This window comes from Periplaneta americana, chromosome 15 (assembly GCF_040183065.1).
Source record: "Periplaneta americana isolate PAMFEO1 chromosome 15, P.americana_PAMFEO1_priV1, whole genome shotgun sequence".
NCBI classification, from domain to species: Eukaryota; Metazoa; Arthropoda; class Insecta; order Blattodea; family Blattidae; genus Periplaneta; species Periplaneta americana.
Genome location: NC_091131.1, coordinates 105,993,163 through 106,010,369, shown reverse-complemented (window position 1 = coordinate 106,010,369; position 17,207 = coordinate 105,993,163). Strand labels below are relative to the sequence as shown.

The 17,207-nt window shown below is 37.1% G+C and overlaps 1 protein-coding gene across 2 annotated transcripts in view; it reads right to left on the bottom strand.

Annotated features, from left to right (window-relative positions):
* LOC138715254 (protein FAM107B) overlaps nt 1–17,207 on the bottom strand; it is a 520,167-nt gene that overhangs the window by 172,729 nt on the left and 330,231 nt on the right. The window contains exon 1 of one of the 2 annotated variants that reach the window (XM_069847981.1): nt 271–294. The exons of the other annotated variant lie outside the window; for it this stretch is intronic. Coding sequence (XP_069704082.1) covers nt 271–279 — 9 coding nt within the window. The 5' untranslated portion in view covers nt 280–294. Of the gene's footprint in view, nt 1–270; nt 295–17,207 lie in introns of those variants that run through there. 2 annotated transcript variants of the gene reach the window in all.

The window sequence follows — 17,207 nt, the reverse complement described above, 5'->3', positions numbered from 1 at the left end:
TATTATTATTATTATTATTATTATTATTAAATTTTATTCTTTTAATCTGAACAAATTCCATGTGAACCACATCTATGGTGTAGGGGTCAGCATGCTGGTCTCTTACGCAGAGGGTCCGGGTTCGATTTCCGGTCGGGTTGAATTTCCTGGTTGTGGTTTTCGGCTTTCAGGGTTTTCCCTCAGCCGTAAGGCAAATGCTAGGAAATTCGGGTCATAACATCACTGAATATCACCAAAATCATATTCATAACAAATCAGTAATATACCTACAGACGCCATCTACTTCACAACAATATAACCAGTTCAACAACAGTACACAGGCCTTCGGATTTCACCCAAAAGAATAACTCGCGATTAAAAAAAATTACATATGGCAACGTAATTTAACAATGCGTACGTAATTGAAATGTAATTTAAATGCACTATTCGTTGTCCCTTGTACTACTGCATGTTCACATTTGTAATTTATAAAAGTTTTCCACGCACCGACAGGTTGCAATCACAGCTGTTCTCAGAAATGTACTCCACACACGTGACAACTGTATTTTATAATACTGTCTTCACTACCGCAGTTGCCCACAAAAGCGCAATGCTTACTGAAACAACTGCGGCGCATTAAGAACTGCCTCTCGTTTCAAGACGTGGAAACTTGCGCGAGCCAAGGTTGAGGGTATGATAACTCACGACACACGGTTATCAGGCCGTCACAGCGGGGTCCCATTGGTTCTTCAGCCCACAAACTTTATCCCACCTTGCGATAACGTGGTTGCACGTTTATTCTAATGAGCGAATTTCTATTTAAAGAGCACTTTCCTATGCAAAACCAAGTCGTTCAGATAACAGAAAATTTCATAAGTCATACAGAATGTTCTCTATGGATATGGAGTCGACAATGAGGCCGTCACAATAAATTCTGCACACGCTCTAATTACCATCATCACAAGTTTTAATCCCTTGTACAATTGTAGCCCTTGTAATTACTGAAACGTAAGGAGGTATAAAACATCTTAAATACACAGTGTATTAGCAATGCGATATGTTGTTAACAAACTAAGATCTTTAAGAAAATAAATAGTAGTAGTATTTATTTATTTAACCTGGTAAAGATAAGACCATCAGGTCTTCTCTTCCCCTCCATCAAGGGATTATTTACAACTACAATCTGTACACGGGAGGTAAAGGGCACTATGTCAATTTTTTACGAAATCGAGGTATTTGCATATTTTTATTTTATTTTTCGCGCTCTTTCAGTGGTGGTAAGCACTAAGTTCTACGCGTAATAATCAGCGATTTAGCCTTTTGGAAGTGGTACTATGTGCGTTATGGTATCGAGGTAAAGAGCACTTTCATTTAGCTTTCCTGTAAAATTAAATATTTGTGACATAGTGCCCTTTACTTCCGGTATACAGATATGAAGAATACAACAATCAAAGTACGAAAAGATTACCTGATTAATAAAGGTTAGACAATTTATTGTAGAAGTTAAGAACAAAGAGAGATTTTTTTTTTTTACTGAAGTACAAATTAAACCCAGAATAATACAATTATATAGTAATGAAATTACTGGATATTGAAATATTTTGTGCTAGAATAAGAGAACTATTTACAAGACGCCATGTCTGAACGAGTCTCAATTAGTGACCAAATGTCTATGGTCCGTCCCAGGAATCTGTGCAGTAGAAAGATGAAACAAGACCTCCGCGCAAGTTTATGTGGGAGGGTTAGGGCTAATGAATGCTCTGGGCGGAGGCACTGCTTGAACGATGCTAGCAATCCCTTGCAGGAGGGGATAATTTCTATCTGAATTCTATTCTACCTTTTACCATGAGCATCTTACCCCTTAGCGGACTCGAGCTGATGCTGCCCGCAATACACTCCGGCACAGACAGACTCCACCCTCATATGCGCGAAGGTACACCACACACTCCTGAGACGGACCATAGTAAGTTTGCGTTTGAATTCAGTTTTATTTCGACAGTCCCTGATGCTAACAGGTAGCGAATTCCAGAGTCTCGGCAGGGCTATTGTGAAAGAGGATGAGTATGATGAGGTGAGATGGGATGGTATTGTTAGTATTGTTTCATGGCGAGAGCGTGTGTTCAGATTATAGTGGGAAGAAAGATAAGTGAAGCGAGGCGACAAGGACGAAGGAATAGAAGAGTTGAAGATTTCGAAGAGAAGGAGAAGTGAATGTAAATTTCTTGTCTTATCTAGTTTAAGCCAACCTATTGCTTCCAGGGATGGGGTAATATGATCATATTTGAGAAAACTGCTTACAAAACGCTCACACAAGTTATGAGCACGTTGAAGTTTCGTTTTGTTGTCGCTCGAAAGGTCAGTCAGTAAAATGTCGGCATAGTCAAAATAGGGCAATACAAGCATCTGCACAAGGGACTTTTTTAAACAAGAGGGAAGATAAACACACCCTTTTTAGCACATGGATTATAGAATATACTTTTCTGCTCCAATAAATTAATATTTCTCCTGAAAGTGCCTGTTTTGTAATTGTTATCAATAAGGATAACTACAACTAACGAATTTAAATAAAAAGTAACAGTTTATCTAACAGTTTAAAAGTGAAGCTATACAAGTAGGCCTACTTAATAAAGTGAAATGTTTGTAACAGAGAGAAGTAAGATCTACTATCTCTCTTGCGGTTTATAAAGGCTACTGAACATAAATCCAAATTCAATCTACTTTTAAATAGTAGAACAGTTTTAATTAAATATACATTAGGATTAGAAACTACTACTACTACTACTACTAATACTAATACTACTATTATTATTATTATTATTATTATTATTATTATTATTATTATTATTATAACCGGTAATGAAAGGAAACGTTTGAAAATGCATATCTACGTCGGATAACTTTGTATATGTCACATAATAATGTCTGAAATACGTTCAATATTTTATAACAAATAAATTTAAAGGCCTACTTTGTATTTGTAAATATTGCGTTATGCCATACTGACGCAATGATCTATGTGCCCTGTTATCGCTATTATGTAACACTTGAATGAACGATTAAATTGTTTTCCTAGATATTAAGAGGATTAATTTATTCGCTATCGCTCAACAATTAGATAAGTCTTGCACGATTACTGCCGTACTATTGAAAGTCGTATCATAGAAACACAGCGCGCAGTTATATAGTGCTTTAATGTAAAAACAATTCACACTTCTCTGTAAAATAGTTACGAAAAAGAAAATTCAAAGGCTTTTCCAATTTCCTTAAGGCGTCTACACGAACAGAAAAAAAACGGGTAAAAGTCATCCGGTTTTTAGTAAAACAATTATCAAAGAACCTCTCTGTGTCAAATGAGAAAGATTTTAAGGCCGTCCGCAAGTCAGTTCGTTGTTTTAATCAAAGAGAAGGAAAATACCAATTACTTTATTCTAAACGCCACAAAATTTCTCGATTCAATTACGTCATGGTGGAACTTTGTGCAACTTTCACGGTTAAACACAAACATAGCAAACATTATTTATGTTAAATTTGTTTAATAAGCGTTCTGAAAAATGTTCGTACGTGTCGATTAAGGCCATAACTGCATTGAATTCACTGAAGGTGACAAATATAGAAAAAAAGCAATTATTTTAAGTACAGAACTGACAGAAATTCTACTCAACAGTGTGTTTCAAAGAATATTCTTCCACAGTCACAGGGATAGTTCATAGGGGTAACGCGTTTATTTGCTGATCCGGTTCGATTCTCACTTGGGCTACTTATGAGGCTGGGATTTTTCAAGGTTTCCTCCAACTGTAAAGCGAATGTCTGGTAATCCTATGGTGACATCATATTGTCAAATACCAATATCAATTTTATCGACGCCAAATAACCTTAGTAGTTGATACAGCGTCGTTAGGCAACCGACTAAAAATATTATTCCATATTTTAATCGACTGTAAACTAAGTAGTTTCGTCGAGATCAATAAGTGATTTATGTTGTGGAGAGATACGAAAACCTCTGTTAACGTTACAATAGAATTAACACTAGCAATACTATTTTTATACAAAAATCACCATATGAAATAAATGTATGTAGGTTATTTTATGTGCTCTCTACCCAATGCTGCCAAGAAACAAAGCAATAGCCAATATCCAGTTCTGTGTAGGATATATAAAATCATATACAGTAAAAAATAAAATGTATCTACAAAAACTGCAATAACTGTAAAAATTTAACTATTATAAGATCAAGTGAGAATATGATAGGAACGAAAGTACCTAGAAAAGGCTCACTGAATACCATATTTGACCATGACTCGTTATTTTGTAAACTACTATCTAGCTTGCAAAGATGGTGTCTTTTTTGGTTAACAGCATGTCTCATGTTACAGTGCTGATTAGTCCTTTTTCTCATTTAACGGGAATTACTATGAACAGATATATGGGGTAGCTATGGATTCTCTTTTATCTACTATTACAGCAAATTTCTGTTTACCTGTGCGTTAATGTACAAACCGATTCGTGACCAGAGGTACAATATTCTTCCGTCTCTCCCTACGAAACGAACTCAGGTCATCACAGTGCATTTTCAATTCATAGTGAACAGTTTTCTCGAACTAGTTGCAAGTATGTACATGGTTGTTCGTTGTAACGCTAACGCTCTCAACGTCGCCGAGGGACAAGAAAACTTGTGAGGTATGTATCCTACTTCATTTTCAACCGTCACTAGATTGTACTAATAACAGTAGAATAAAACGAAGCACATAACCTAAGCCAGGTTATAAGTTATTACCTCCACTCTGTATATAAAAAATCAGACGGCACGCTAGAACACAAGGTTTATCGGAAAACTACACATACCAAACTACATTTGAATGTCTCATCATATCACCACTTGTTTAATAAACAGGCAGTCATTCGACACTGGTAAATATGGCAATATGCCATAAAGATACTATTAATTTCGAACTTCAATTAATTATGAAAAGCAATAGGCGACCCTCTGCCCTGATGATGGAACCTGTACTTAGTTTCGAAACGTTGTAAATGTAGAGTTCCAGGATATGCAGAAATACTCAAAAGCCTAATTCTGATCACAGTCATCATGAAATCCAAAAAGGCATAAAAAGATGAAGTTATCTCTAGAAAATTACACAATAATATTCTCTTATGGTATACAATATTTGAAAATTCAGACACAATAAATTCTGTATGCACAACAGACTTGGGTGGGAGTTCACGCATCGGAGGGAACAATGCTCAATAAAGTCGTACGAGCTCCGATCCCAGCTGACGCTGCGCAGGGGAAGCGACGCTCACTAAAGAAAATAAATGCTGGGCCTCCCTTATCGTCGACTGGAAGCAGGGGACGTGAGGATGACTTGTGAAACAAAGAGAAGACGCTCACAGCAGGCGTCATGCTCAAGGAGAAGCCCAACTCCACATTACAGGCTGGTCGGTCCAGTGGTTATCTTACCTGTCCATGTATCAGTATTATGCAGCTTCAATACCAGCCGATGACGATGGATTTTTAGACGGAAAGAATTTTAAGTCTCGCTCCTATTGAGTGAGGAAGTAAAGGTGTTGTTCCCAAGTAGTAGTTTTATTCAATATGCTATCAAAATTCCTTTGTTCATCAATGAAGGTGAATAAGTGCCAATCAATCATTATTTCATCTGCACTCATGGTAACACGAGTCACTACAATAAAAAAAAATGTAAAGTTTGACTTAGAAAAGACTAAAAATAAAAAGTTTATGCAAAATCTCATTGGCCCAAAACTTTAATGTGTAAAGATATGAAGAGTCCACTGCAAGAATGATGGATGTCATTTGGAATACATTTCTAAGGAGAAGCAATTGAAAGTTTGAAATGCTTAGCGCTTGAAGCTTAACTGTGATTTTCCGATCATTACTGGACAATGACTATCAGTGTTAATGCCATATAACTCTCTATGTACATTCTGTATGTCTTAAGCTATGTTTTGACAGTCTTGGTTCATTTTCGACAAAAAAGTGACATCCATCATTCTTGCAGTGGACTCTTCATATCCGCAGAAGTAGGCCTACGTACATGATACAGAATTAAACTTACACCAATTGAGAAGCGTCAAATCTACTTAGTTGTTAGGTGAAGCATTGAAAGTTCTGCACAATAAAATATAAGATACATAACATAGGCTATTAAAATGCAGAGCAATTCTGTTTATACATGTGAAATGTATTTATGTAAGATTTCGGGACCTTTTACATCGAGTGATAATTAAAAGGTACAAGAATAATGATTACAATAAATAGAGGAGTGTTGAATCAAAAAGAAGCTTTTGCCCTTTGCCCATGGACTAATAAGAGGAATGTTGAATCAAAAAGAGCTCAGTCCATCCGCAGAATAAATGCTGTTTGAAACGGATTCCCCCTATTTCTGTAGCAATAAATCGACCTATGAAATCCGTTTATTTCAGAAAGCGGTCCTTTACGATTTATTACGGGTCGCATGCCAACCGAAGCAATGTAACTCGAGAATGAGAAGCGATAGAACATTCGCAGTGGTGTCAAACAATTCTTAACGAAGCCAACTACAATGTCAATTAAAAACATCAGTCGTCGACGAGTTAAATGGAAAAAAATTTACGAGTGAATTTGAGCAAAGAGAGAAATTCACAATGTCGAGGTATAGGGTAAACTAGGGTCTGTTGGACAGTCGGGCATGTTGGACACTCTGTACTTTAACGTGTTACCTCGTCACTTGTGGGCACCACATTCTGCTAGAAGTCAATGACGGAAGTAGCCCCACTCGTGGCTACTTCCGTCATTGACTTCTAGCAGAATGTGGTGCCCACAAGTGACGAGGTAACACGTTAAAGTACAGAGTGTCCAACATGCCCGACTGTCCAACAGGCCCTAGTTTACCCTATGCAGCACAAATGACAATAGGCGTGTACATAACGGATACCTTACATTCAACATCCCATTCAGTGAGACATATTTACGCATAAAATTTGCGACTGTTTCCAATACAGCCCGATTTTTTAGGATCAATTTAGGAAACGTGCATGTGTGTGAAAATATTGCCCATGTAATTCATATTGACTGAGGTTCTGGTGATATGTACATACATTATCAGGCAGTACATCTCACTTGATGATGTGTGTGTCAGAGGAAAAATAATTATTGTTTGTACACATCCGAAGTCTGATAAGTGTAATATGTTAGTAGTATATAATGGAGGGAGAAAGGAAATGGCCAACGTATGCTTAATTTGCCTCATGAGTTATGCCTTATTGGTGTCACTTGTGAGGTTCAAACCTGTCCTCTGACAGTTAACTAAACAATTCGTATAATAGGAGAGTAAAAGAAGAAGGAAGAGACAGTGTAAGATTGGATTTCGTCATTCCAGTGAATTTTTAAGTTATACAGTGGTATCCCTCCGTTGGAACCTTCTATTATGGAAACTTCTAATTTGGACAGCTAGCTGACTCCTCCTACTACAGGAAAACCACTCAAACTGATAAGGCGATCGCTTTGCTCATGCTCGACGTTGACATCAAAATATACAGTAAAGAAGAAGAAAGAAATTTATTTTCACTTATGCATGAAAATACAAACTTAAATAAGAATTATATTAGCATCTAAATACTGTACATCATTCTCAGTAATACATAGCATTAAAACAGTAAATAGTGCTTGTACTCACCCGGTTATTTACACCACGTCCTCTGTCTACGAGTCACTGAGTTCATTTCTCGGAAATGATTGCATCGCCGAATTAGGGGCGGGCACATAAGACCAATAACGTAGTAAACAATACGTACAAGCGTATAAAATGATCTTTGATTGGCTAACAGTTTTTACCCCCATTTATGAACAACGAAGGGACTTCACTGTACTGTAAAACTAATTGCTTTTCCTACATTACACAATATTTATTTGGACAGTTAGTGCATTCTTCTATACTGTTTACAATTATGTTTCGGAGTGAAGCGGCAGACAGATACAAAATCAATGTACAGTACTCGTACATTTAATGTCGTCACGCCTGCAGTGATATAAAACAGAAATCTCCTGTACTTTTTACGATCACATGTGAAAGCGAATGTTCGGCTCATCTGAACGACAAACGTCTAATTAGACGCTGTACTTGCCGGCAGGAGTTGCGTCAATTCACGACACTACACTCGCTTCCTGTTTTTATGAGCGAGAAAAACAACGCAGCCATACAACCAGTAGCAGATCTCAAATCAGCGGGAAAGTGCTAACGCTTCATCCAATATGTTTTGTCGTTTTGGTTTGCTTGTTTGTTTTTTGTTAACTGCCTCTGGAGAATGCTCTCTACTACTGCGGAATTTACTCGCTTCTGATAGTCAAATATCCTGTGAAATATTTTGAATGCATTCCCGAAATCTTCTCTGCTATTTCATTAACATTTAACAACAACAAAATAAAAATATAATAATAATAATAATAATAATAATAATAATAATAATAATAATAATAATACTTACTGGCTTTTAAGGAAGCCGGAGGTTCATTACCGCCCTCACATAAGCCCGCCATTCGTCCCTATCCTGAGCAAGATTAATCCAATCTCTATCATCATATCCCACCTCCATCAAATCCATTTTAATATTATCTTCCCATCTACGTCTCAACCTCCCCAAAGGTCTTTTTCCCTCCGGCCTCCCAACTAATACTCTAGCCTATATGCATTTCTGGATTCGCCCATACGTGCTACATGTCCTGCCCATCTGAAACGTCTGGATTTAATGTTCCTAATTATGTCAGGTGAAGAATACAATGCGTGCAATTCTGTGTTGTGTAACTTTCTCCATTCTCCTGTAACTTCATCCCTCTTAGCCCCAAATATTTTCCTAAGCACCTTATTCTCAAACACCCTTAATCTATATTCCTCTCTCAAAGTGAGAGTCCAAGTTTCACAACCATAAAGAACAATCGGTAATATAACTGTTTTATAAATTCTAACTTTCAGATTTTTTGACAGCAGACTGGACGATAAAAGCTTAATAATAATAATAATAATAATAATAATAATAATAATAATAATAATAATAATAATAATAATAATAATAATAATAATAATAATAATAATAATAATAATAATAAATAATAATAATAATAATAATAATAATAATAATAATAATACTCAGTGGGTCTGCACACAATTTTGTACAGTCATTATAATCAGACTCATCGCACGAAAAAAGCTAACAAGTCAGATGTCAACTGCCATTATACTAGGAGCGCACTCAGCTGAGTGACTTATTTGGCCGGGATTCCGCAGTTACGTGCACAGTAATCTGTACAAATATACGCACTGCAGGTATGAGAATATTATAGATTTATTAATTTGTCCTACAGAATAATATCTGCAATATTGACAATTAATATTTGAGAAGAAAAATTCGCTCCGGCTCCGGCAGTTGACATTGGACATATACATCAACATATATGCCGAACTTGGAGTCAGGCCCCAAAGGGAAACATTGAAGGAGGAGGATTCGGTCTGGTGCTACGGATTGAATTCGGCGTAGCTCAGTGGTCAGAGCGCTTGGTACGTAGAACCAAGGACCCGGGTTCGATCCCCGGCGCCGGAGCGAATTTTTCTTCTCAAATATTAATTGTCAATATTACAGACAGGCCTATTATTCTGTAGGACAAATTAATAAATCTATAATATTAACACTATATGCATTTCTGGATTCGCCCATACGTGCTACATCCCCTGCCCATCTCAAACTTCTGGATTTAATGTTCCTTATTATTATTATTACTATTATTATTATTATTATTATTATTATTGTTATTATTAATTTTCAAAGAATATATCCAAGAAAGCATTAAATTAGGGTGTACCAACAAAAAGTAGAAAGAAACTGTTTAAAAACACTAAAGAGTTGGAATAACTTTAAAGGTCAAAGCAGGTTATAGGTCAATGTTCCAGACTGAGGAAGAAGAAAACTCAGAAGAAAAAGTCACAGAAGGCTTCTATAAGATCACAGTTATATTTATTAGTTCCTGTCATTATCACCAACATAATAATAATAATAATAATAATAATAATAATACTTACAAATGACTTTTAGTGAATGCGGAGTTTCATTGCCGTCCTCACATAAGCCCGCCATTGGTCTCTGCCCTAAGCAAGATCAATCAAGTCCCTATCATCATATCCTACCTCCCTCAAAGCCATTTTAATATTATCCTCCCATCTACGTCTTGGCCTAACCAAAGGTCTTTTTCCTTCAGGTCTCCAGACTAACAATCTAACAATGTATACTCATTTCTGGATTCATCCATACGTCTACATGTCCTGCTCATCTCACACATCTGAATTTGATGTTTCTTATCATGTTAGATGAATACAATGCATGCAGTTCTGCGTTGTGCAACTTTCTCCATCCTCCTGTAATATCATTCCTCTTAGCCCCAAATATTTTTCTAAGCACCTTATTCTTGAACAATCTTAACCTCTGTTTCTCTTTCAAAGTGAGAATCCAAGTTTCACAACCATACAGAACAACCGGTAATATAAGAGTTTTATAAATTCTAACCGATAATAATAATAATAATAATAATAATAATAATAATAATAATAATAATAATAATTTGTTTCGTTACAAAATTATATAGGCTACATAAATATGTTTTTAAATTATTTCTTAAGTTCAAATAACTAGTAAGACATGAAGAGTCAGTATTATATAGAACCCGGATGTTAGGCAAAATGCCTTTTTTTTTTTTTGGACTGAGTGTATGTATGAAAGACCTATTAGATAAACACGTTTCCACACATTTGGGGACGATAAGCCCAATTTTTATTTTGCCTTTTTTGCCTATTTTAGCTCCCGTTGCCTATATTAAGGTTAAATGCCTTTTTTAGTCTTTTTACGTCGTTATTATACATTTTCTATATTTTTAATGCATTTAAAATAAAGTGCACATAAATTATATCAAAAAACAAAAAAGAACGGTTGTACAAATTAAAAATATATATTCACTTCACACAAATACTTTCTGAGAATCTTATTCTCCAGCAATACATATGTTTCCAAGAAGTCGTAAACTTTTCTCCCCTATCGATTCCATCTTTTATGTCACTTAACAAAGATCTTTGAACAGTATAACCCTCAGTGCTCGGGTCACTTCGGGGTTTACTAGAGAAAGAAAGGGGATGAGGGAAGTATTAAAAGCAAGTCTCCAGGTCCCATTACTGTGTTCGCTTGCACGCACAAGTCACGCGTACAGTACGATTATTTAGTCCTGACAGTCGCCGGAAATATGCGCCTGGGCCAGGCGAGTCCATTTAGTTACGCCAAGGGGTCTTTGGGTTATTCACTCGCTTGCCTTCGGAGCGATAGGATGTCATGCGTGCGGTAGAGCAGTGTGTTTGTATAAAAGCACGGATTTGATATTTGTGTTAAAAATTCTCAGTTAAGTATTTATTGTATAGGCTGCACTCTTACATATAGGCTTTAGCAGCCCAAAGGCTTATCTTGCCTTCTTTACTTTTACACTCACATCGCTATCTGTACCACCATACTGGGAGACTATACTACCTATATATGAGAATTCCTTCACATTGTCCTTCTGAAATAAGTTGTTTTAAGTTTGCTCTAGTCACCTCAGTAGAAGTAGAAACAACGTCCCTCTTAAACAATGGTCTGTCATTGGTTTGCTGTTTGGCAGTAGAGGTTCTATTTCCAAATTCACGTGGAATTATCTTAAGGAACTTCACATTCCTTTTGATTATGTAATGTCTGTCCTTATAAATATTATCAAGGATTCTCTTCAAATATTACATCATCATCTCTTTTTCAATTAATCCACTTATATTTGCCTTCAACAATTAACTTTCTTTTTTCTTTAATGTATCACATTACATTATATTGTACATGTTTATTGTAATCAGGACCTTTGTGGTCACTCAAATTCTTTGAGCTGATGTCTATAATTTAGAATTAATAAAAAAATTCCACCATGAAAAACGTTCTCTCTGACAGCCGGCTCACTATGACAATCGACAACTTAAAAAGCATCTTGTTTTGACATGTAACAAAGGAAAGTGAGTACCGTATGGGATAGTTTATTAAGTATTTGTCTATTTTTTGTCTGTTCCCATGAATAATAAATGTCTATTTCACTGACTATTTTTTACTATTTTAGTGCCTATATGCCTGCCTATTTTAACTAAAATAAATGCCTAAACATCCGGGCTCTAACTATAACGCTCTCAAACAGAAACTATTTAATGGGGAGTCATGATAGGCTGCAGACTGAACTTGGACCCCATGGTATGTGGTCATTAGTTGTTACTGGTAATGCTGTGTACCATGGACACTTCCCTGGCCTCATTGTAACTCGTGGGCGGGTTTGAGGACTGCGGTGATGCCTACGCGGAAACGTAAAAAGGATTCTGCAGGCTATATGAGAATTCGGGATAGGCCACGAGGGAATCTGTAGAGCGGGAGGTCTTAGGGAATGCATACCATTCCATTCCAGCCTACAATGGGTCCAGCTAGGAGGCCTACATGAGAGGGCAGTCATCCTATGCCACTTCGCACAAGGGGGCTAGTAGAAAGATGGAGCCATGACAGAGAGATAATAAGAAGCATTCAGTGAATTCTTAGGATAAGAAAACGGAAGTAGTTGACAAAAGCATCAGTACCAATATTGTCTCTACCACCAAACTGGTCATAATCCAGTCTTGGACCTTCCGAATACACAAGCCAACAAGCTACAGTACCTCTTCTCACATGTTTACACCAGAAACGTTTGTGTTGCAACGCAAACGTCTCTTCGTACACGAACTGGAGTTATCTGGGAAAGTGAATGTCGTCGGAAAATGATGTGAACGTAAGCGGCTGACTTTACTATCTTGTTGAGTGGAATTTCGAAATCCGTGAGAGAAAAAAGCTTTTGACTGGGAATACAGGGAGTATTTGTGCAACACTCCTCCACCACGTGGTTCGAATGTGAGTGAATGAATGTCGGATCCTGTTTATGTAATAAAGATAACTGGGGGCCCTCACCACGTCAAACAAGACACATCTTGTTTAAGTTACGGAGGGCTGAGTCCCATGGCAGCTGCGCTGAGCTGGAAGTAAATACTTAACAGATACAAATTAACACCTGATATTTAGTTTACTTCATGTCCGCACATGTTATATACAAGTATTTATGACCACGAACTCAACAAAGTTGTAAAATGTAGGCCTATTTTACAAGGAAGGATTTGCGTAAAAATAGCAAGAACACGACTTTAAAACGCCATCAAATATTTATACATTGGTACATGAAAAGCACGGCGTAAATATACAAAGAAGCCTTTCTTTGTATCAGGATATCTTGAACTAGCTATAAAGGCACTGCGAGGCTCTGAAATAATATTTAAGTTTATATGACCTCTAAGGTTAACGGTTTTGTTATTACTAATAATAACCAAATGCAGTGACTGATAACAATATATAATAAAGTTATAAAAAAATGTGTGAGGGGCCACCGGCGTGGTTTCAGGTTCAGTGAGAGAAAACCTTGCACGGAGGCTACGCTCGGGCATATATTCGAATTCCGCGAGGGCTGATTACCTGATTCTCATCCCCCTCCCTAGAAAATAATTAAATTATGGTTCATTTAACGTCGCTCGCAACTGCAGAGGTTATATCAGCGTCGCCAGTGTGCCGGAATTTTGTTCCGCAGGAGTTCTCTTACATGCCAGTAAATCTAATGATATGAGCCTGTCTCATTTCAACACACTTAAATGCCATCGACCTCGGCCGGGATCGAACCAGCAACCTCGAGCACAGAAGGCCACCGACTACGCTACCCAGGGCGTCTTCCCTCCCTAGATTTTCTCCAATTAAGGTGAATATCGGAGAATCACACGACATCTTTGCCAAATACTATCTCGCTATCATCAATTGCTATATAACCTAGTAGTTAATACATCGTTATTAATTAATCGACTAAAACAACAGCATCGATTGTGTTTCGTTCCAATTAGGCCTATACAATCATTTAAAGCCCCGTCATAACTTTATGGCCATAGTGTATAAATAAAAAGTTCAAAATAAAATTTTTATGGAGATAAAATGAATTGGAAAACCGGAAAAAGTAACAAAATGTATCAATAGCCGTTTCAGTCATCAGAGTTACACTAGAGATAGACTATTATTTTCCCGGATATACACAAGAAACGTACACAAAACATTATATTACAAACTGTAGCCTATGTCAAATATGCTCTGGTTTAGGCCATACTACTGTTGTAAACTTTGTTAAAGAGAAAATAAATGTTGATACTCGTAGTTATCACGGGGCTATAATGATGATGATAACGATGATGATGATTATGATAATAATAATAATAATAATAATAATAATAATAATACATTTTCAAACATAATTAAGTCAATGATAGATACTCATGAATTCTTGAAAATATGACAATTCCCTCTGTTAGATTAGAACCACTTTGTGCAACTGAAATACAGAGGGGTCGTACTGAAAGTCACGAGCAACACATTGCTATAATTTCAATTTCAACAATGTAACAAAAACGATTATATGATCATAATCTACAGACTTTACACTATGTATTGACATATTGTGACGTCATTAAATTCTATCATGTGAACACAGGCAATGTTTGCAAAATGGTCGACAACGATGGTTCGTTTCGAAAGCGTGCTATCATTTAAATTCCTGTTAAAGAAAAAAAATCTGCTGCTGAAATTCACCTCAGACTTCAGCGTGCATACGGAGGTGTGCATGGGCGCCAGCAGTGTTAGGAGATGGGTGAGACATTTCGAAGATGGAAACACGAGCATCCAAGATGAGTCTCGTGGCGGTCGCTCTCGAACTGCCTCCACGGAACGCAACAAGGAAAGAGTTGAGTTCTGGGATGCATTTTGGTTGAATTTCTTGAACCTGGACACGTCATAAATGCTGTCCGCTATATTCAGACAATTTTGAACCTCCGTCGTGCATTGCGCGAGAAACGCCCTGGAAAGAAGATCATCCTGTAACACGATAACGAGTGGCCTCACAGTGATCGTGTTACCGTGGAGGAAATCAGAACATTTGCGTGGGAAACTCTTCCGCAACTCCCTACAGTCCCGACTTGGCATCTTTCGACTACCATCTTTTCGGTTCTGTAAAGGAGCAGCTGCGAGGCCAACGCTACAAGACGCTGGAGGACATCCGGAAAGCAGTGCGTCAGTTTCTTCGGGAAGATGAAACGGACTTCTACAGTAAGGGAATAGAACGGCGGAAAAAATATGTGCAAAGCAATGGAGACTATGTTGAAAAGTGACAGAAAAGTCTAAATTAAGATGATGTTCCTGGTTCGTCTAAAAAATAAAAATTTATAACAATGGATTGCTCATGACTAGACAGTGGATGCGGGATGACTTATCGTTGAATGTAAGTGCACATTTACTATATGTTACATTTTTTTCATTCAGACCATTGGCTCAACAGGTTTTAAACGTAAACAGACGACGTCAACATGCTACTGTATCTCCATACAGTCAGAAGGAAAATAAAAATAACGTACTGTAGTACATACCTTGCAAGGTTCAGTCCTCGTCATCATTGATGTAATTACCAGCGTTGCAGTAAACGACGATATATTCTCGTAGGTTGTCGAAGCTGAATCGTCTTCGCCTATCGCTTAAACAGTTTTTGTATCGAGAGAATTTCTGAAGAAAACTCTAAAATGGGGATCACTCAGTTTCTTTAGAGGAATATTTTTACTGAGCATCATGTTGCACGTGTCGTTAGACCCGCACAACTAAATGATGATGATGATGATGATGATGGTTCCTCAGATTTCATTTCAACGCATTTCCTGTGCGATGTACTGTTGCAATGTTTCTCTATAGCCTAAGTTGTTCTGGTTTTTATTTCAATTTTACATACATTACACACGATATTGTCTTCGTTAATACATAAAATATCACTCTCATACTTCTTAATTGCATTTCGTATCTCTGAGCGAATTTAACGTTTTGCCATTATGAATCGTCAGTACAACATATTGAACGCGTACTAAATACTTCAGCAGGATAACACAACTGCACACATTGCGTTGCAATGTTACTATTAACGGATCGGGGTTCCTTCGTTTTGTACGCTGCTGTACTCGCCAGGTACACAAAAGACGGACGGCGCGGCACGTGCCTTATACTCTGATACGAAACAACTTCACTTTTCCTTAAGTCATCCCGCATCCACTGTCTACTCATGAGTTTCAGTATGATCCTCGTAGAAGCTACCTTAACGTCTTTCCTTCGTCCTAAAACAAATTTATCATAAAAAAATTAAAATATAAAATATAAGCACGAAGTTTATAACGGGCCCTTGCGACATCCAGGTAAAGCACAATAAAATCACAGAAGTCGAAATTTAAACAGGAAAAATATAGAAAAGATAGAAAAAAAATTCAGAAATATTAGATAAATTACCTCAATTTGTGATCGAACTCATGATTATTGGATGAAATAAAACGTATACAGTACCTACTTTTAAATCGGAAGCGAGTTGTCACTGTCGATAGGGCGAAACACTACGGCCTGAAAGAATTCGAGTTTACGACTGGGTGACGTAGGGTTTTACATCCCGCCGCTATAACTTTCACGACCGCACAGTCCATTCAGCCTTCTTTAAAACGGAGTATCGAATTTTAAGACATCCGAAGTGTAGTGCTGACCACATAACTTCTTTCTGACGTCAAAGTCTTTATCTCTCTTTCTCAATAGGTAGGTACAGGAACCTTTTTATTACAAGAAATGCAAGATACTTTATCTCCTTGCCATAGGAACTGGACGTGTTTCCTGACTTTTGTGTTGTCAACGTGTAAAGCGGTAGTCCTGCGTATACTAACCACATATCCAATGAGTCCTCCTATTGAAGGCTAAAAATTAACTGGTATGCATCAGTATACCATATCGATACGTCTTCTCTTTCCGAATTTTATATATGTAGATTCTCATATCAAAGGTATTGTCTACGGAAATGGATGTCTTGAGACGTTCGGCAAGATGTTCAAAATTGGATAGAGTTACAAAATGAAACAATTAGAGAATGAATGTTCAGACTTAAATTTTAGATTTTAACAAATATAAACAACAAATGGTATGGTCATGTAAGGAGAATTGCAAAAGATTGACTGATACCAAGGATACTGAATTGGATTCCACCAAGATAGAAAAAGTGGGTGACCAAGGAAACC